The 22624-nt window shown below is 37.9% G+C and overlaps 1 protein-coding gene across 2 annotated transcripts; it reads right to left on the bottom strand.

Moving 5' to 3' along the window:
- Window positions 1-4637: 4637 nt before the first annotated feature.
- Window positions 4638-17402, bottom strand: pank1b (pantothenate kinase 1b). Of its 2 annotated transcripts, none has more exons than XM_082152818.1 (7): window positions 16886-17402; window positions 14733-15085; window positions 14282-14535; window positions 12265-12441; window positions 12043-12166; window positions 11488-11613; window positions 4638-7551 (listed from the first exon to the last, which is right to left on the bottom strand). In XM_082152818.1, exons 1-7 carry the CDS (start codon window positions 17145-17147, stop codon window positions 7492-7494), a joined length of 1356 nt encoding a protein of 451 aa, XP_082008944.1. In that variant the 5' UTR covers window positions 17148-17402; the 3' UTR covers window positions 4638-7491. The 2 variants fall into 2 exon arrangements, with proteins under 2 accessions (XP_082008944.1, XP_082008945.1); XM_082152819.1 differs by lacking the exon at window positions 16886-17402 and adding an exon at window positions 15989-16865.
- Between the last annotated feature and the right edge of the window lie 5222 nt (window positions 17403-22624).

Genomic DNA, 22624 nt, shown 5'->3' with positions numbered 1-22624 from the left:
AGTCACACAAGCATAAGCAATATATCTTTATAATCATTTAAGTCTCTTCTATTAAAATATCTAATTCAAAACGAAAACAAATATTCTCTGTTTGTGTAATCTGTATGAAAAGATAGAGATGTCAGTCATTCTCATGGCAACTTGTCTGCTAACGTTAACATGCCTACAGAGAGCTCGGTGTGTTCGACATCGGCTGCGGCTGGATGTAACCGATCGGCAGGAGTAGCCACGTGCATAGACAGTAAAAGAAATGGACACAGCGACCCCAGACTTCAACGGAGAAAAGTGAAGCAAATTAGAAGCACTCACTTCCTGATGGCTGAGCGTACTGCGCAGACTCAAACTGAGCTTGATGACGTAGATGTGACGTGAGCAGCCTGTCTGACAGTTGTAAGTCTTCTAGTAGCTGTGCCAAGAGAAATCTGAATCATTCCCTTCCTAATCTTGCAGAGACGGAGAGCGTGAGTAGAAGCTGTCCATGAGCTAGGAGCAGGAGCAACTTTATGACTCTCTATGGGCTTCTCCCTTGACTTTATGCCTCCACATCCCCCCGATTGACTGCGAGCTTCTCCTCCTGTCTATACGGTAATTTCCAGAGAGTCGCGTGGTTAGGACGCAATCGTTAGCCTATTTTGACAAAAACTGCTTCTACGGGGCCATAACGTAAGAAACAAGGTAATGGAGCCTTTTATACATTGTTGTGTTTCTTTAGAAATAAACAATGGACAAATGGAGTCTTTAAACGCCTCAGATGTAAAGTTATTCACTGTCAAAGTGACGCCAAAATGAATGGGAGTCAATGGAATGCTAACAGCAGGTGATGGCTTGTTAGCCAATGGCGGCCCCCGGGGGTGGTATGCTTTCCAGATGCTGGATTACCCCCCTGGTATTAAGTCGGACAAAATTTCTAACCGGCATGCACTGCTTCAAGTCAGCCGCGATCGGTCTGCGCAGAGCTGCATGAAGTCGAACAAGCCTTTCGAAACGGGTCTCAGGTGCACGCCCCCCGTACAGCCCCGCCCTCTGTTCGTTCCCTCTATCTCCGCTGGGCTCTGCCCACTTTTCCAGCATTTTTCAAATATTCCCAGTGGGTGGAGTCAGGCTCTGACCAGGGGTTGAGTTACCCTTTAAGCTGTGGATGGATGTGACCGATCGGCGAAGAGTTGCCGCTTGCAGACGGGAGGAGCTGAAAACGGAGAGGGGAAGTCGGACTTTCTGCTTCCTGTACTGACGTGCTGTTTTATCACAGCTGAAGAGAATAAATGCACATTTTCAAACAAGTGTCTCGTCTCGGAATCGACCGCAATTTTACTCTGTCTCAGACTCGGGATTTTATTTCAAGATCGGTCAAGACCACAACTGAGGGCATATCACAAAATTATTTGTTAAACTTCCGACCAAAACTTCCGACGTTAAACTTCCGACCAAGAGCTTGACTCATGTCTAATTTTAAATGTTTTTCGTTTTTACTGATTGTTTTACAGTGGCAATTACCCACTTACCGAAATGTATATTCCTCATACATAATATCGACCAATCAGTGTTTTTTTTACCAAAAGAGGTAAAACAGCTGGAGAACAATTGTCACATAACATTTACCTCAGGAAAGCCATTTAATGACCATAATAAATAGCACGTTATTTGGCTAGAAAAAAAATTGCTATAGAGAGTATTTTGCTAAATATGTGTAGGCTACTATATTACATATTTATTATATTTTACTTATATCATTAAATAAAGTTGTTAGTATAATAAAAAACGCATTCTATTTAATTTGAGTTATTTTTAACCCTATATAATACTACCAGCTGATAGGGCTCTCTGTATGTTTACAGCATTAGGTGAGTTTTTTTTTTCTTGAGAAAAATTAACGCCTATCTTGTGTACCTAATATTTATCCAAATGAGTCAATATTGAATCAAATCACAATAATTTAATTTAATTGAAATCGTGAAATTTGTGTCAAGCAATAATAAAAAAACTTAGCTTACCAGAAATTGTACCATGTAAACATTGTAACATGTTGTCACTAAACCTAATAAAATTCTGTTTAATTACTAAAATGTTTTGACAATCACAATACACTTATTGAGATGCAAGATTATTTATTTTTTTACATCCCCCCCAATCCAAACTGGGCGATATTAACCAAAAACATAAGTCAAACCACATGTGAGATATTTACAAACTGCAATCAAAATAAAATACAAATACAGGGTTTCCTTCCCCGTTGCACAATAAAGCTGCACAATATGTACCAACATGTAAATGAAAAATATATATAAAATAATTTGCCTACTAGGCAAGACCTAAAGCATGGATCTGTATGATAGATATTCCACCACCTGTTATTCACATTAATTTAAGATAGGCCAAATGGACTGTGTCTAGATTAATACCTCATCGAGATTAGCATTTTTACGGAACTTTGAGTTTTAAAATGGCCGCATATGCATATTCCACATTTTATCATAAGTGTTTCATGCACTGGTCTCGGTCTTAACTCGGTCTCTGCCTGTCTTGGTCTTGGTCTTGACTTGGTCTCGACCCTTCAAAGTCTTGGTCTTGGTCTTGTCTCGGCCAAGTCTCGGTTTAGGTGGTTTTGACTACAACACTACTTCAAACTGTATGTTTGTACATGAATTAAAGTTCATATGCCTATACTATTTAAATACCAAGGAAGTGGGATCTGGTTTTATCAGTTTTATTTTTGATAAACATGACACAATATAACTTTGTGACTACACGAAAAGAGCTTTTACTGTTATAAAAAATGTTGTCTTGTCAGAATAAACACGAAACACACTTGATCATTGTAATGCGGTGAATCTGGCCAATCGTGGAACAGCTGTGTCGTCATCAGAGCTTGTGCAGCTGCTCTTTAGAAACTGCACCGGCTGAGTCAGCCATCTGCTCTCGAATCACTCTCGCAGTACTTTGATGCCATACGTCACAGTCACGTCAGTCTCAAGTCGGACAAAATTTCTAAACTGAATGCACTGCTTCAAGTCAGCCGCCAATCGTTCTGTGTAGCGCTGCATGAAGCCTGTTTACTGGCGCAAAGGCGGTCATGTGACCATCAGCCACATTACGTCAGTCACATGTGATTGCAGCAATAGCACCATCCAATGATCTAATTAATTCCCTATGGACAAAATTAAGTCCCTGCCTACATTTTTCTTGTTCAAGTCAAGAAGCCATTTCACGGTCATAGGCCCTGTCCCAAATGGCACACTTCAGATGCACTTTTGGTCTTGTGGACTTACAATGGCTGACATGTGCGGGTGTCCGTTAAGTCCTTGAGACCGTAGGGTGTCCCATTTGTCATTTTAGGTTTCAGAAGGGTGCTCGCAAGCGCCCTCTTTCGGTCAATATGCGCCCTTGATGCACACTTTTGCCGAGCACACACTGGATCCCAAATGGCACACTCTGGCCTTGTGGACCTCCTTTGAGTTCACACTTGGTGACGTAAGGAAGCGCAGACCTAAGGGGCACTGGCCTCGAGGTCCACGAGGGCACGCGAAAGTGTATTTTTAAAAAGACGTCCACGCACAAGCTCTTTTGTGAGAGGGGAAAATTCTGCAGAGTGTTGAAGCGACCAGGGAGGACACACGACTGGCAGATCACTGCACAGATCAGCAGGCAATGTGAACTCGCTGGAGATCGCCGTCACACCAACACCTGGAGAGTAGCTCGTCTCGAAGAGTGAAGAGAGAGAAGATCTCAGAATGGCTTGTGGAGTGAAGAATGATCTTGGCTCCGCATCAAAAACATAACTGCATGTTGCCAGCGTACTTCTTTATATACCCACGAGGTGGGGCGGAGTTACGCTATGCAAATTCCGCAGACCCATGGCATTTTCTTGCCATTGGCTCGTTTTGTATCCTTGAAGGTGAGATGCTTTCTAAGCGAAACCCCATTCGTCGTCACAACGTAACTTGTAGTGACCACGAAAGGGAACCACTGCCATTTTTGGAGATTGACTGATTTGTTCTGGACATGCTGGCAACCCAAATCTGCGACCTGGAAGGTCATGATGTGCCTAACTTCAGGGTCGAAGTGTCAGCTGCATAATCGATGGAGATAGGCCTCAGTCTATCTGTATATGTGTGGAAAATTACTATGTTTGTCTATTTCTTAGCCAATCAGAAACTGCAACCTGAAGCAAGGACGTAGCTTAGACCTTGGTGTAGGAACTGCTGTGATCTTTATAACTGTAAGCGGGACGGCCTACAAACTCCTGTGTGAGTCTTGAAGCTGACTTCTGCTGATGAAACTGCAAACTATCTTCAGTACATCTTTTCTTTAATTTATTATAATTCTGACTCCGGGTCTTCATTCATCATATCTAGTTCTGGGTCTTTGACTGTAAAACCCCTTACAGTGGTATCTACCATCATGTTGTATTGGTTTATATCTCATTCAGTCCAACACTGCTGTGCCGTGCCGTGCCTGTATGTGTAAATGAGCACTGTTGGTTTGCTAGCAAACCGGCAACAAATTCCGCGAATGCTCAGGCATACTTGGCCAATAAAGCTGATTCTGACGCATGTTTGTGAATATCCTGTAAACTGGTGTAAGGGTTGATATTTGGATTAAATGAAAGAAAATGAATGAAAAGCCATTAGAGTAAACAATTTTCCACAATTAACACATTTATTAGATATTTACAAAATAGTTTATTGACAAATGAAGTTAACTTTTCACATGGTACAACTCAAAACCAATATAAAAATCTCTTAGTGACATTAATTTCAGAGTATTGTGATCAGTTCATTCCTTACGAGGCGCAAGTAAATTAGGGGTCCCTATACGATCAACATCAAATGTTATATCATAAGAAATACACTTAAAATTTGTGTAGTGATTCTGTTTGAAACTGAAGTTAAAATAATTTTTAGTATAGAATTATACATACTCATTCAGATCACATACATCCGACAAGTTTGTCAGGAGATTGAGGTCATTGATGAGGGTTATTAGCATGAAATATTAACATCTAATTATCTAAAATGATATGATTTATAAATACACAATTTAGCTCTAGAAAAAGCTTATAATTCAGCTGTAATGGCGACTCAGCATTTACAATTTAGAACATGCTTTCTGAAAACTGGGCATCGAACATGTATAGTTTGGAAGAGACAGAATATATTTATGAAAAGGGAGAACGGTTTTGTACAATTTAACATATAGCGCAAGGAATGAACATGCATTGACATTAGATCTGGTTTACAAGAACAAAACCTGATAAAAAGGCAATTTGACTACATAAGATGGAGCGATCCATCCAAGTGCCTAAGGAAATGTCACCCATGTTGAGAAATCGCTTACATGCTTTGCATTGCCCAAGTAAAAATACAATGTACCGACACATGCATTCAATCCCCCCACCCGCCTCTCAAAAGAAATTCAAAACACCTCAAATATACTGTTAAGGATTGATGTATACACATACAGTGACATCTGGATTTAGCATTTGCGACAATACAGAGGATACAGAGATAAAGCCTTGTCTCCATCAGTAAAAGGCACCCCATAACACTTGGAAGTTACTTTTGTGGCTCAGAGAGATGTTGGGGTGCCATTGTGCATAATCCAGACATCCAAAGACAAAATGGCACCCCCCACTGCATAAGGCAATTCTAAGGACTGAGCAGAGGAAGTAAAGCATGAATCAACAGATAGAAGGAAAAGACATAGAGGCAGTGCACGTAATGTGCTACAAATGTTGTCACAAGCAGCTAGAAGACACTTTAATGTCAGCACAGGTCTGTTGTTGAACATGTAGTAGGTTCAGTACATGCACAATAGGTGAATATTTTTTACAGTCAATCCTCCAATAAAAAATGCATTATGAAATTATTCTTAATGTACATTTTACTTCCTCTAAGAAGTTTTGGTCTTGCTTGCATTCACGATGATCAGCAAAAAAAAAAAAAAAACTAAATTACAAGCTTGAAAACTGCTTATTTTATCAGTGCTGTAAAAAATAAAGGATTTAATGTCTTGAGTACATATTTACACTGCTGAAGCCAAATGATAAAATGCAATTGGTAGAAAAATGATTGCTGTCATACTGTGGCTCAAAGTGAGGGAAAGTCAATGATTTTTTTCTCTTGGAAGTGCTTATGTTTCTGATCCTACATATTTAGACAGATTATAATGACTGCAATAACTATTTTGGAATTTATGATTCCAGCTTTAGGAGCATGTATTTAACATACATCTGGTTCTGAACAACAATCTTTACAGTTCACAGTCAGACCCAGCTGTACAGTATTAATACAGAGAGTTAAAAGGTGTTTAGGCATAAAGTTAGAGATGCTCATGTTGATACATGAGGAAAAAAAGGCAAAATATTTTCATTAATAGACAACGTTTAAGCTGAAAATGTTTAAAGGATGAAGGCATTTGCGAGGAGGTTTGACAGTAAATATAAGTCTTGGTTAGCAGTCTCTAATGAAACTTGCATAATGGCATGAATATGACAAGAGATGGTTTGTGCAAATGTTAAATTAAATAAAAAAACAAAACAAAACATTATATACTACAGTGTATATACACAGGGTAAACTGTTAACACATTCAGATCAGAGAAATATTGGCATTAGGGACTGTGAAACCAAATAAAATTAATCACGGTAAGAAAGGACTTACTGAATGTAGTGAACTATGAAAATTCTCCATCTGATGAAGATACTGTGTTTTCCAGTCAATATTGACAATTTGGTCCCAACACAATCAGTGTCAGCTCAGGTGCATATGTTCACTGTTCATTAGACAGACCAGTTAAAAGGAGGTAAAGATATCTTAGAAACTACAGCTACTCATGTCAACAATCCACTAATCGTACAAGGCCCAATGAAGATAAAACAGGTCTACCTGACGATTTTTTGCTAATTCTGCAAGTAATTGAAAAAGTACTGAAATTCAATTGTCAATTGCTGTATTAAAAAGATGTTCGAATTTTTTACTTGGACTCACGCTTTAGTGTCCAAAATGATTTTACGCTTAATAATACAACTTAGCATTTTTAATGTAATACAGATATGATGAATGCTCATATGTGACTAGAACAGGGGGAGAAAAGTCCCATAACACTCACCTCCAAACCCTTTTCATATGTTACAATTATTTTCATAAAGCTCACAAACTGGGTGTAGAGGGAGTATACAGGCATTATATTTAGTGTCCTAAATCATCATCTAATCAAAATATCAATACACGGCAAAGCCAAAGCTGTACTGGATTTATAGAAGCGGAAATGAGGCACACTTAACATGAAGTGCAGCTCATCACACACTGAAAGTGCGTTGTTGTTGCGTCTTTTCCTCTTGGTCACCTGCTTTTGTCACAAGCATAGACGGGCCAAGCGTGTCGATAATTTGAAGGGAAACTCGGATCATTTTATTAAATGGCTTTTCCTTATTAGGGGATGTGGCTTTCCTGAAATCTTACAGCAGCTTCTGGTTTGGGTTTCTTCAGTGTCTCAGGAGTCTTCAGTCATCTTCAGTAGCTCTAGGAAGGCACCAACAGCTCCAAAATATCCCTGTGGAACAGAAGCAGAGCATTCTATTATATTTCCATACATGCTCATTTCATATGATGTGGCATCTGTTAAGGCCTATGATCAATTGATGGCTGATATTTTGACATACTGTATATAAAGTACATTCAAACATTTGGGGAAAGTAATTTTGTTTGGAAAGAAATTAATAGTTTAATTCAGCAGGGATACACTGAATTGATGAAAAGTGCCAGTAAAGACATTTATAATGTTACTAAAGATTTCTATTTGACATCAATGCTTCTCTTTTTTTATAATATAATCCTGAATAAAGGTATCATGTTTCAACAAAAATAAAAATAAACATTGATAATAAGAAAAGCTTTTTGAGCACCAAATTAGCATATTATAAGTTTTTCTGAAGGATCATGTGAGACAATTCAGGTTTGCCACCACAATAATAAATTACAACTTAAAACAGGGTTCTTGCAGGTTTCAGCAAGTCAAATTTAAGACCTTTTTAAGACATTTTACGACCATAAAGTTTGAAATTTAAGACCTACCAAAAAAAAAATTCAAATCAAAGAATTCATTTTATTTCAATGAATTAAGTAATTGAAAAAACATTAATTTAATTTACAGATAAAACGATTAGTAACCTTCCACACCCAACAACGTGTGTCAAATTGTACTATGCATATTATACTGTAAAAAACACATAATTAGTTGATTTTAGTTGATCATAGTTGATCATAACTAGAGATGAAATGGCATGAACATTTCATTTCAATGATTATAGTGACAAAAATGACCACGGTGATCACAGAATCCTGTTCAAAAAGTACTAATACTACACAATGTCGAAAACCAGCAAATAACAAATAAAATTAGCATCAATATGCACTTTTTGTTTACATAAACATTAAAATAATACCATTAAAAATGATAGCCAGATTTTAAAAGTGTCTTGCAACATGTTATATATTAACATACAAGTTCAAATAAAGTTTAGACAAAAAAGTTGTTTTTATAAAAAGATAAACCTCACATATTTCAGACTTTAAATACATTTTTATAAAAAGATAAATTACTGACATTTACAATGCACTTTAGCTTATCTTTTATTATTAATAGTAAAATTCGGTCGGATTTTCCCGTGGCGTCTGTCGTTGCAATGCAACCATGCACTGCGCTCTCCACAATGCATGAAAACAGGTCAGGGGTAAAAAAGGTGAGAAGGATGTGGCAGCAAAAAATCCAATCCAATCAACTTATATATATATATAGTGCTTTTTAAATGTTAAATTCATCAATCTGGTGCAAATTAAACAAAGAAAAATTATTTTAGTTACAGTGTCTGTCTACATTACTACTACATAATAATAGTTACAATATTAATCCCATGATAGTAATAGCCATATATTGTAAAACAAATGCACTGAAAAATAAAGGAAACTTTCATAATTAGTTTCGTACTAATTTCTATACTTGAAAGAGTATATTTCTATACTTCACATTAAAGGTGTGATTGGGCCAGCCCAGTGTCAATCAAGAAAAGAACCAAATGGGCCGCTGATCTACGTGTTTCATGGGGTGTCAGAAAAAAAAAAAACTAACGCTGACTTTTTATTGACCAATGCATTACACACTAATTACGCACTAACCCAGCGCCGCCAATTAAGCAAAACAAAACGAATGGGCCGCCGATGCACGAGTTTTATGGGCCGTTAAGACAAAAAACGAAACAAAAAAGTATGAGATGTATCGGCCCAAAAAGCACGTCGGCCCACCGGGAATCTCCCGGTAGTCCCGATGGCATTAGCCTACATGCCTGGACGTCACACAAAACAAAATACTACCTATAGCCTTTCACCATCCACTTATTTAGCTGCTGTTGCATCAATTGACATGCCATCTCCTTTCCCCTCTTTCTATTTTTAGGTTTAGCCCCCGACAGCTTTTTTGCATTATCCATCTTTTTCGACGACAACTCACTACTCGTTCCTGCTCGCTCCGCGCTCACGGCGCCCGCGCCCGCTCGCGATATTATCCCGCCCACTTCTATGTCAAAATTAAAAATAATGACATTGGCAACATCGCTGTCTGTATCTGACAGGACAGTTAACATTGTAAGCTAACTTACGTTACCTCAGGCTTGCTTTCCGACGTGCGGTTCTTTGTTCGGCAGTGTGTCATCAGACTCGCGGTGTTAAAGACTTTGAAAACAATTCTGCCCTACTCTGACTCGGATTGGCTGTCAGGTTTCGGCATTAGGAATGATGATTGGTTTTTTAAAGCTGCTAAGTTTATGGTAACTATAGAGATATACCGGGTAAATGCTGGCCACGACCACGTCCATGCACGGCCACGCTTGCTGTAGCTCTGCTACAAGATTCATTTACGGAGAAGAGAAAAACACCCGTAGTGTTTGGGTGCACCCGCATCCTTCCAGTTGAGTGAGCTTTCAATGTTGTTACGGAAAGGGGCGAAGCTGATTGGTTGGTTCTTGTCACATGACCTGCGGTGCGTTTGCGGCATTCTGAAGAGTTGAGATTTTTTTTTATCTCGCTGCGCCTGGAAAAAAACGAGTGCGTCGCTTCAGTTATGAGCGCGCGCGCGCCTACATTTGAACGAACTTGAGCGCGCAAAAGATGTGATATGTGAACGGCCTGTTGGCGAGACCTTTTTTAGACCTGACTAAATGAAATTTAAGACCACGGATCAAAATCTGGCTGTTTTTAAGACATTTTAAGGCCTTAAATTTAAAGTTCAGAATTTTAGACTTTTTAAGACTTTTTAAGACCCCGCGGGAACCCTGTTAAAATGTGTCAATTTTTTTTTTTATTGTAATAACATTTCACAATATTACAGTTTTACTGTATTTTTAATCAAGTAAGTGCAGCCTTTGTTAGCATAAGAGAAAATATTAAAAACATTCTAAATATACATTTAAATGATAGTGTATAAAACATATAGAATTTAATAATATCTTATGAGACATACATAACATAGCTGAACCTAAATGGGTTATTTTACATAATATTTTCTTAAAGTGCACAATATTTGACAGCAGAAATCAACATTATCCATTGACAGTGGATTTTGGATCTTTTGGACACAAGGGGGAGCTAAAAGTTCTGTTAATCAGCAATGCAGTCATGCAGTGACAAGCACAGACTATTGCAGGAGAGGAAAGACAGGCAAGTTCATATATTCAAATTAACCTTTATTATATACCTACAGTATATATTACTCATGACGGCTACTCATCTGTTGTTGTTTTTTATTTTATATCCTAATACAAAAGGTGCTCATTTTCATCGTAATCCCTAATATTAAAATACTCATATTCATCTTTAGTAACACATTTCACTGTTATTTACCATCTTTTCTGGTCTCATTTTCTTCACCTGTACCTATATCTGAATAACGGGACTGGACAGGACTGAAATGTACAATGTGAAAAAACTTGAACATCTTGTTATAATCAATGAATCTGCCTACATGTCTATTAAAAATGTTGGAGTAAATATATTGAAATTAACTTCTAAGTGAGGAGTTGTGACTCAAAGAGAAGTTACATCAGCAAAATTACATTTTTATGGAATATTCAACGAATTTTTATATTTCAAAATTTTTGTCCAGTCTTTAAAGACTTCAAATTTTAAATGTGTATGAAAATAAACTAAAAGCCACAAAACTCAAATTCTGATTTCGTGGGGTGTTTCAAAGCATCTCATTTTAATTTATAATCTATAATGTCTCCACTATAAATAATCTCATGTGTATCAAAACAGTGTTAATAATATGTGTGTGCTTATTGGCTGATTCCAAGAGTTATAAAATGCCATATACTGGCTTGGCTGATACATTGATTGAACACTATGGAGAATGTTACGGTAAGTCTTTATTAATTAAACTAATTTTAGCATTGACAGGGAATTAAAATGATTTTTTTTTATAAAAGTGTTTACTTACTTCATGTTCTAAGAAAAGGGCTTTCAGTTGACCGTTAGACCAGAAGTCCATGGCATAAGCTAGCAGCTTAGTTGATACAGTGTTGATCCGAAGGAAATTCCCAACAAAAACCACTTTATCGATATTCTGGAGGATATAAAACACAAAAACAGACAGTAAGAATAAACAGTGATACTGTTCCAAACTTGAATTTGATGAAGAGAAAACATGTCACATGTTGACTTTTACACCAGAGTATTTTAGGGGGGAAAAAAAGTTCATCCATCTTGTGGCTGTTCCGTGTGCTGTGATAGCCCTGTACAATGCTGCTTGATCTCCATGCCACAAGACAACACTGTAAAGAAGCTCAGAGCACACAGAGTTCAGGCCCATCTTTAGTACCACAGACTTGGTCTTGATATTGTTTGTGTCAAGGGGTAATACCCATTGAAATAAACGTATGCATTTTTAATAAAACAAAATCAATCTATGTGATTGGAAGCCTGGAAATATAGCTAGAAACCGTTATTAAACATGATAAGTGAGCTTTTGCATTAAGAGAAAATGTTTTCAAACCTCGTTCACTGCACACATGCGGGCGATGGAGCCGATGTTGTTTGTGATGGTGACAAGAGTGGCCCTGGCCAGGTCCTCTTTACTTATACTATCACGTTTTTCCTTGCTCATCATATGACCAAAACTAACAAATTAAATAAAAAATAAAAAAAGTGTAAAGATTTTTTTAAAATCACAAATATGATCATTTTTACAAATTAATGCTGGCAAATCTGTCTGTACCTGGATGCAACGGCAGAACCCTGGAGACCGAAGCGTTCATAATCGCCACCGTAAATGTCCTTCACAAGTTTGTCCACATTTGTGCTGTCCCCTTTAGCTGCCATCTCTAAGGCTTCCTCAAATGTATCACAGCCGGTCAGCAAGCAACAGAGGCCTAGAAACGTACCACCTCCTAAACTGAATCACAACCAATGAAGCAAATGAATGTCAGAGTATTTAAAGATTGTTGCATTGCTTTAAGTAGGTTCATTAGATATCTTGTTTTTACAACAAATGTAACAATTTTCATTACAAAATAACATCCACAACAACAAAAATCATCATTTATCATTTTAACATTAATAATTTATTTTTCATTCATCATTTTTACTTTACAGTTAAAGGAATAGTTCACTTAAAAAAATGAAAATTATGTCATAAATTACTCACCCTCAAGTTGTTTCAAACCTGTATGCATTTCTTTCTTGTGCTGAACACAAAAGAAGACATTTTGAATGTTGGTAACCAAACAGTTGATGGACCCCATTGACACCATTAATATTTTTTTCCTACCATGGAAGTCAATGGGGTCCATCAACTATCTGGTTACAGACATTCTTCAAAATATCTTCCTTTGTGTTCAGCAGAAGAAAGAAATTCATACAGGGTTGAAACAACTTGAGGGTGAGGAAATGATGACAGAATTTTCATTTTTATGTGAACTATTCCTTTAAAGCTGCACTATGGACTGTCATGTGGTGTCCTTTCATAAATTATCTTCAAAACCAATTATAACTGTAAGTGGAAGAACTGATGCTGGTGTCAGGTTTTGCTTATGATTTACTGATCTTATTCCCTCTTTTTTTATATGTACACAATGTATTTATGTATGCTATGTTGTTGGGTGTGTTGATGTGTGAATATGTTTGTTGCTGATTGTTGTTTTAAAAAAAAAGAAAAAAAAGTGACATTTAAGACATTTGTAATGTAAAAAAAAAAAAAAAAAAGCTGCACTATGGAACTTTAGCCTCTTTATCGCCATCTGTGGTTGAAACATAAAATTGCAAGGGGGGTTTTGATGTTGTTGTTGTTCATTTGATACTGTGGCCATGAATTTAGAATTTGTTCCCACAAATTATTAATTCATGTCCACGATTTCTAAATTCTTTCTTTTGTTTTAGTTAAATCGTTAACACGATTTAAATAAAACAATGGAAAAAAATAGTACAACATGGCCATGATTTAAAGGGATATTTCACCCAAAACTGAAAATTCCATCAACATTTACTCGCCCTCATGTCTTTCCAAACCCGTAAGACTTTCGTTCATCTTGAGGTTCATTCTCGTCTGTTTTGTGCAGGTTTGTGCTTCCACAAGAACCAATGAAGTTTGTTCCTGCATGTCATGCAAGTGCGGTTGAGCTTCTGTTTATGTTCGCCGATCAATGTTTATCTGTGAATAAAAGCCTAAATTCAATCAGTTCATCATGTGTGTGATATGTGATCGTCAAAGTGATCGTGATCACATCAAAGTGATCGTGACTCTTCAGAAAATTTGGACTAAACCACTCAATTCATATGGATTCGTTTTACGATCTCTTTATGAACTTTTTGAAGCATCAATGTGGTAGTTGCGTAGCTGTCATTGGAGGGACAGAAATCTCTCCGATTTTATTAAAAAAAGATCTTAATTTGTGTTCCAAAGATGAACGAAAGTCTTTTGGACTAAAGCGCTAAATTCATATGAATAACCCTTTAACTAAAATGACAAGTAAAAACAAGTAAAAAAAATAGCTTTTCTCCGTAAAGCAATGTACTTCTGTGGGAATAAATATGATGGTTGGAGGTTTATCTATGGTTCTGAAATAACATATCTGATAAAAATGTCATCAACTCAGGAAGTAAAATATCTGCTGCTGTAGTAGCCAGATCTTCTTTTCTCACGTATGCAAGTCACGTATACAAGCAAGGATAAGTGACATAAACCTGAAATGAACACGTTTGCTTAGCTACATAAAAAAGATGATGCAGGAATTCACCTAGTGCCCGTGACCCGCTTGTAATCATCCTTGGAGTAGACAGCCAGGATGCTAACCCCCGAGCCAATGTTTACCAGCAACATAGGGAAGGGGTTCTCCAGGCTAAATGGCCTCTTGACACAGTTTTCAGGGTCAGAGGGATTTTGGAAAAAATAACACTCTGGATGGCCATTGAACCCGACTGAGTCAACATAGAGCAGACCATGAATAAGACAGTCCAGTTCATCCAGCTTCTGCAGCTCCAAACTAGCCACCTGTAGGAACAAATAAATACACAATCATATATGTGAAAGGGCGTATCCGATGTTAGCAATTTCTTGTCCTGATAACAGTAATAGGATAAGTGGCAGCAAGATAACCAGTCATTGTCAACAAAACACTAGCCTGGCACGGATCAACATATTTTTCGCATTTCCATTATTATGTTGCCATTCCTCTGTGGATCATGTACCGTTCTGAAGTCTTCCTCAAACTTGTAGGCACCCCCACCCGTGGCGCACAGCGTGGTGTGCAGGCTGGAGAAGTTCTTGTCTTGGCCCATTTGGATGAAGCGGTGCATGTCTTGAGTGGGGAACCGAATGAAGTGCAGGTTGCCTTTGCGGCCACACATGGTGAGGTTCTTCAACTCCAGGTGAACGTCACGGATACCCGTGTTTCCATAGGCTACGTTGGAGGTCAGGTAGCGGCGGATGCTCTTCAGGCTCTCCACTTCCTCTTGTTCTTCTTCAGCAGCGATGTCCTTGGGCTCAAAGTAAACCAGTTTTACCAGGGTGCCTCCGATATCCATTCCAAACCATGGAAAGGCTGAAACAAAAACAAGTTTTAGAAAGGGAAATTTCAATATTCTTTCCAAACAGCATAACCTGAATATTTCTGTGTGGTATCAATTGGTGTGAAATGGGACTCAAAAAAGTGATGTTGGATTATTGGCAATACTTGAATAATTTTTTCAATGTTTTTACGATTTTAGTTTCATAAGTATATTAATGATACTGTCTGACTGCAAAGTACTATGACTACTTTGGCAGAGGGAAAAAAGAGATTATTTTGGTCTATTCACACTGTGGCTTGTGGAGCCTTTTGTTGCCATGGTAACAGCAGTTTCAAAGAGATTGCCTAGCTATTCAGAGAAACATCCTGTCTTTAAAATAAAAGTTACCCATCTCACACAATCTTTCCAGCATAAAAGTATATCTTTTAAAAACTGTTTAGACTTACCTTACTTATATAACCACAGTATTTATTTTAGTAACCTTAGTGAATCAGTGAAATGTTTTTTTTTATTGTTTGAGAGAAAGCAGTTTCTTATGTCATTGATTAGTTAAGGCAGTCAGCGTTTAGATCATTGATGATAATGTAGCTGGCAGACATACATGTGGGTGAAAGGTGTGTGTACTCCTTGTCTCAGAGAGCAAAGTACTCCAAAGTCACCAAGAACACAGTGACATTACAGCAGATAGTGCACAAAAAGTGAGGTTACAGCAGTTTACAATAAACATTTTAAAACAATATTGAATATCAACAACACATAACTATATACTTATACTAGCTATGAATGAATGCATTACTGTTGCTGCAACTACTTGATTAGTAGGTTTGACAGCAAACTTCAAAAAGATGCAAAAATCTAATCATAAAAAGTTTTTATTTTTATGTTTTTACTGTCTCGTACAGATGCCATTGATGAAATATCATGCAAGACCTTACCTTGCTTTTTCACAATTAGTTTCATACTTTCAGGTGAGACAGACAGGATTATGCAGACAGCAATGAAGCACGCAACGATCTAATCAATATATGAATATATCATTCAAAGGCAGCTGTCAGAAGAATAAATGTGTTCATGTTAGCTGGCAGGTGTGCTATTGCCTTTTTATGTTTATTTTACAAGACCTGTAAAGTCTGCAAGCTCATACGGAGCGATTTCCCCACCCCGTTGTGTGATACTTCTCTCTCATTGGCTGATCAAGCATGCCTTTCATATCTGGCGTGTTTTGGCCACACCCCCTGTTTCTGATCTGGCCAATGGAATCCTCACAGCAAACATCACATTGATTTCACAACACTAAATAACCCGGTCTTTCAGAAACACATAAACCTCTTAATACAGGCAAATTTGAAATGTGTATACATTTTAAGCTATTTCTCTTTTAAATGATCCTCTTCTTCTTGTTGTTTTTATTTTTTTAATTGCGAAGAAAACAATAAAATTGGTTCATTACTTCCGGGACTTCATGACACTGAACAGGCTCTCTCATTTTCAGGATCTTGATACAAATATGAATAAAAACGTAATGCGAAAAATTCAGATTCATCGTTACAAACACTTTAATCAAACAGTTAGAAAATAAATGTGACATTTTAACGTACAGTAAGATAACCTTTATTTATTAATGCGTCGATTAAATTAAAAGAAAGAAAGAAAATTCAAGTGTTATGCCCCGGAATCGTTTTTAGTTGCTTAAATTATAGATTCTAAAATAAAAATAAAAATAAATAAACCATGCCTCAAAAAATATTTATTTACTGTATGTCTATGTTGTGTTAATTGTCAATGTTCCGTTTAAGTTAGAATTTAATATGAACGCGAAAAATCCGACTTACGTGGTCTGTTCTTCTTTCCCGAATCCACGCGTCTCCTGAGTCTGCAGCGCTTCGCAGGCGAACCATTGTTGTGTACATCCTGATGAAGATGGTGGAAATTTTCAATACCATTATGGCCACCGCTACTGTCACTAGCACCCAGACCAACTCCGCTAGACGAAATGCAGTCCCCGTTACCGGACTGCGGGGTGTGAAATCCGTTCACTGAACCGTTCGTGTAGTGCGTCGTTCCGTTTTGATCGGATGTTTCAGCATTTTCCATTATTTACGTAGCAAATGTATACGCTCGGAAGACAGATGCGTATAGCGACTCGACGTTTCGAAGGCGCTTCAAAATGTAGGCTACAATTGTTTTATCGGAATTCTACATAAATGCTGATGTGTTGTAAAGAGATGAAGACAATAGATAGGTCTTCAACATCTTATTCGAGGTCACTGTCGGTCATTTCTTCTTTACACGCTGTATGGCTGTTTCCGAGTCAAACAGCCGGCACATGCGACGTCACTAAGGAAAATGCCTCTCCCTCTGCTGAAACGTCATGTTTCAGAGCCGCCTACTTACATGTAGCATAGGCTACTATTTCCTAATGTATCATACAGCAGGCATTTAAAAGCTGACAAAGCGTTCGCGTAACATAGGCTAAGTAGAATTAAGTAGGCCTAGTCTTGATTAATTTTAGAACACTGGGAGAGAAAGTCTTCTTCAAATGTCGCTTTTTAGACTGACTGGTCTAGGGAAGGCTATTCAATGGATACCATATGTTGTCAAACCAGGTATTAAATAAACTGCACAACCAAACATACAACACCAGCTGACAATGTGCACGCCATTTTAATACAAGAGTTCGCCCTCTTCAGTTTTTAAATGTATTTAATATTCAAAGCAAGATTCTTTTGCATCACTCAGTTATGATGACTGTTAGCCTATATGTTAGGGTGGAAAAATTATCAAAAAGAGCAATGTTTGGATATCAGTCTTCAACTGGGCCACTAAAACAGAAGTGAATAGGAAATGAATTCTCCGCAATTCCCACATAAGAAGAAAACAAAAACAAAAAAAGTAAATAAATTGTATGGTCAGTATCACCATGCAAACCATTAAAAAAAATGATACCTACCTATATTCAGTTTACCATGCTGTATAAAAGAATCGTTGAGAAAACCTAAAAAATCTGCATAACCCAATGCATTCAGATTTTTAGGTTCTCTCAACTATTGTCTTAAAAATATCCCAAGTAGCCTACTTTTTTCAATTTGAATTGGTTCATTCATTAGCCTACAAGCAAAATGCCTAATGCAGGCTAAAAATTCATAATGGCAACAACAGACTTCATGTTCAAAAAATTAAATAACACAAATCGAGCTAGCCTATAGGCATATATTTTCGTAGATATATATATAGAAAAAAATATTTAAAGGTTGTACATAGACCTCAACGCCTGACATACAAAATGCAAGGACAATAAACAAATGTAAAAAGATGAGCTCTTCACTTCATAAAACAACAAATAACTAACAATAATGACAAAACAAAAGTTTAAAAAAGGCCATAAAACAGAGAAACAATAATCCCATAACAGTAACTGCCCAGTTTTGAATGATACAGTGCATGCTGGGAAATCTCTGTATATTGTTAAATTTACATTTTGGGGAATTCTATTGGTCTAACGTGGGTTTTTTTCTTAGTATTTAGCATGTAAAATGCACATTTTGCACACCAGCATGAAATGTAAATCAATTGTTGTTCCGTCTTAACATTTCTTAAAGTGGTATTGCCTCAAGAGGGCACCCGCCTTGCTGCTGAGTGGTTTGCGTCTGTATGCTCCGTATATAGCTTTCTCTTTTGAATCATAATTTACTATCATTCCTTGTTGTTTATATTGCTAAATGTAACTTACTCATCACCACACATTAACCTGACATCGCTAGCTTCAATCTAAATCGTTATCGCTAGCACAACGCGCTAGCAATTCGCTAGCCTGTTAACGTGCCATCCGTGCCTGCCGTCTTTATTTATTCGATTTTTTCTCGCACGCACACGCGCCACCTGTGCCTGCCGTCTTTATTTATTTATTTTGGAGTCCATCAAACAACTGTGGTGAGTAGGATCAGTCAACAAACACGGTGAGTCATGTCCTCTTCTCGTCTTATTGTCACTTCCACTTCGTGTCACATGTATAGCACCAAACTTTAATTGAGGATAGTAAGAGTGCAAGGGCTTTAGATACTGTTTTGGATGCGACTTGCTTAGTGAACTCTGTACATTGTTCGGTTCCGGCTGTAGAGCTCGTGCAGCAGGGCAACTGGGTGACCGTAAGACGCTGTAGTCGCGGGACAAAACACAGCTCTTCCGTTCCAATAACAACATTAAACAGGTTCTCCCCACTCAGTGAAACACCCACTGAGAATCCTGTTGAATGTGCCCTAGTTATTGGCAATTCTATTACACGGGACGTGAAAATAAAGCCACCAGCCACCATAGTCACATGTTTGCCGGGAGACAGAGCGCCTGACATCAAAGCAAATTTAAAAGTGCTGGCTAATGCTAATCGTAAATTCTCTAAGATTATTATTCACGTCGGCACTAATGATGTTCGACTCCGCCAGTCGGAGATCACTAAAATTAATGTTAAAGAGGTGTGTGAACTCGCAAGTACGATGTCAGGCACTGTAATTTGCTCTGGCCCCCTTCCTGTTTGCAGGAGTGATGAGATACTTAGTAGATTGTCCTCATTCAATGGCTGGTTGTCTAAGTGGTGTCTGCAAAATAATATAGAATTCATAGACAATTGGAAAAGTTTTTGGGGCAAACCTGACCTGTTGAAAAGAGATGGTATTCATCCCTCCTGGGATGGTGCTGCTCTTCTCTCTAGTAATATGGCACATAGTCTTAGAGCTCAAACATGAATTGGGGCTCAGGTCAGGAAAGCAGACAGACTGGCTAAACCGACCGTCTGCTAGCTGTCTCACGTCACTGAGGTCAGATAAATCCCATCACATAGAGACTATTTCACCAAGATATCATCATATAGAGACTGTGTCTGTTCCCCGAATTAGGAAATACTAAAAACTCCCAAACACATTAAAGGGTAATAATTTAAATGATGTTCAACAAACAAAAAACAGATGTAACACAGATGAACAAATGATAAAGCTTGGGTTGCTGAATATTCATTCCCTTACTTCAAAAGCACTTATTGTTAATGATATGATTACAGATTATAACCTAGATTTGCTGTGTTTGACAGAAACCTGGCTAAAACCAAACGATTACATTACTTTAAATGAGTCCACCCCCCAAAATTACTGTTATAAACATAAACTTCGTCTGAAAGGCAAAGGGGGAGGTGTTGCAGTAATTCATAGTAATATCTTCAGAATTACTAAGTAGTCTAGTTTCAAATATAATTATTTTGAAGGGTTGGTGCTTAATGTAACACTATATAGTGTAAATAATAAATCACGTTTGAGATTTGTGCTGGCTACTGTATACAGGCTACCAGGGCACCATACAGACTTTATCAAATCATTTGCTGACTTTCTATCAGAGTTAGTACTGGCTGCAGATAAAGTCCTGATTGTTGGTGATTTTAATATACATGTAGATAACGAAAAAGATGCATTGGGATTGGCATTTAAAGACATTCTGAACTCTATTGGAGTTAGACAACACGTGTCAGGACCTACTCATTGTTGTAGTCATACTCTAGATCTAATATTATCACATGGAATCAATGTTGAATTCTGCAGCAGAGCGATGACATCTCAGATCATTATCATATCTTGTGTATACTTAATTTAGCCAAGGCTGCAAAGCCGACTCCGTGTTACAAATATGTTAGACCTATCACTTCTGCCTCTAAAGATTGCTTTATAAATAATCTTCCTGATGAGTTTCATCATCTCAGCAGATTGCTTAGAAGAACTCAATATTGCGACAGAAACTTTTAACTTTCTATTTTCCTGCAATTTAGACACAGTTGCTCTGTTGTGCTACCCTGGTAGTCCAGAGTTCTCGCGAGAGCACAAGTTGAATTTGCTCAGCGAGTTACTCTGTTGTTGAGTAATGATGCTCATTAAATATGCCCCTCGATCTGAGCTGCACCAATCACATCGGGTTATCTGATATAGGCGGGCCAGAGGCGAGCTAAACAGATGACGACAGCGCTGTGACGTCGAAGTCATTAGTAAACATTGCAAGATGGCTATGGATGAATACCAGTTGTTTGAAACGGCTTTGGCCGCTACAATGAACGAGTTAGACTTGGCTTTTTATCTAAAATAGGAACAGAAGACGCCGCTCGAATCGTTCCTTTGCAAGAAGGACGTTTTTGCTGTTTTGCCGACCGATTGCATACAGAGAGGCCTTAAAAACTGCTAGATCTGCTTATTTTTCAACCCTATTAGAAGAAAATAAACAAAACCCTAGGTATTTATTTGAAACAGTGACTAAACTAACGAAAAATAAAGTTTCAAGCCCAGACGTTTCCAAGCAGCGCAGCAGTAATGACTTTATGAACTTCTTTTCTTACAAGATTGATAATATCAGGGAGAAAATTATAACTATGCAACCGTCTACTACAATATTGCATCAGGCAGTGCATTGTAGTCTCCTTGAGGAAAAATTTGATTCATTCATTGCTATAGGAGAGGAAGAATTTACTAAACTCGTTAAATCATCTAAGTCGACAACATGTATGTTAAGACCCTGTACCGACTAAGCTATTGAGAGATCATAGATCCTCCGCTAGAGTTTTTACCAGAACCAGGAAGTATGACCATATTAGCCCGGTTCTGTCAACACTGCATTGGCTCCCTGTTAAACATCGTATACATTTTTAAATATTACTGATTACTTACAAAGCACTTACAAAGCACTAAATGGTTTAGCTCCCCAGTACTTGAGCGAGCTCTTAACGCATTATAGTCCTTCACGTCTATTGCGATCTCAAAATTACGGCCAGTTGATAATACCTAGAATATCAAAAGCAACTGCTGGCGGTAGATCCTTTGCCTATTTAGCACCAAAACTTTGGAACAGTCTTCCTAACATTGTCCGGGAAGCAGACACACTCTGTCAGTTCATATCTAGACTAAAAACACATATCTTTGTGTTTCTCTGTCTATCCCGAGGTTTACCGCAGTCCGCCGGATCCAGGCTGTATCCAGATCTGATGAAGGACCTGCGCCTGGACGCGACGACAACACAGTCCTGAAATGTCAACTAGGCTCTTCCCTGTGAAGGCCTCCCTCCCCTCCCTTTACCTATCTACAGATAAAGCGTTGTCGGGATAATTTCGGTTTGCGTGGCTACGTGGAAGCGATAAAATTCTGTATTATTAATTTTAAGGCCAGACAAGTAGTATGTTGAGGGTTGATTTGTAGGGAGGGACTACACACCTGCGCACATATATTCAGACGCACATACCTATGGACTGAACTCGTAATACGCATGTGCACGCCATCGGCGTTCTCACTGGTTCGCGTTTTTGAAGTTTGCGCAGACAGAACTTAAGAGTTTTCTGTCAAAACGGTGTCGTGGGAGCGGCCCCTAAGTTAATAACTAATGATTGTTGCGACGGAATTGAATCAATCAAACTAACTTTAGCTGGATAATAACTTTATTCTAGAGCTGCTGTAAAGCCAAAACACTTTAATTTCCTATTATCAATGTAAAGCTGCTTTGGAACAATCTACATTGTTAAAAGCGCTATATAAATGAAGATGACTTGACTTGAC

Source organism: Leuciscus leuciscus (assembly GCF_965113295.1).
Source record: "Leuciscus leuciscus genome assembly, chromosome: 21".
Classification (NCBI taxonomy): Eukaryota; Metazoa; Chordata; class Actinopteri; order Cypriniformes; family Leuciscidae; genus Leuciscus; species Leuciscus leuciscus.
Note: the sequence above shows the minus strand (reverse complement) of the source record. Positions and strands in the feature narration are given on the sequence as shown.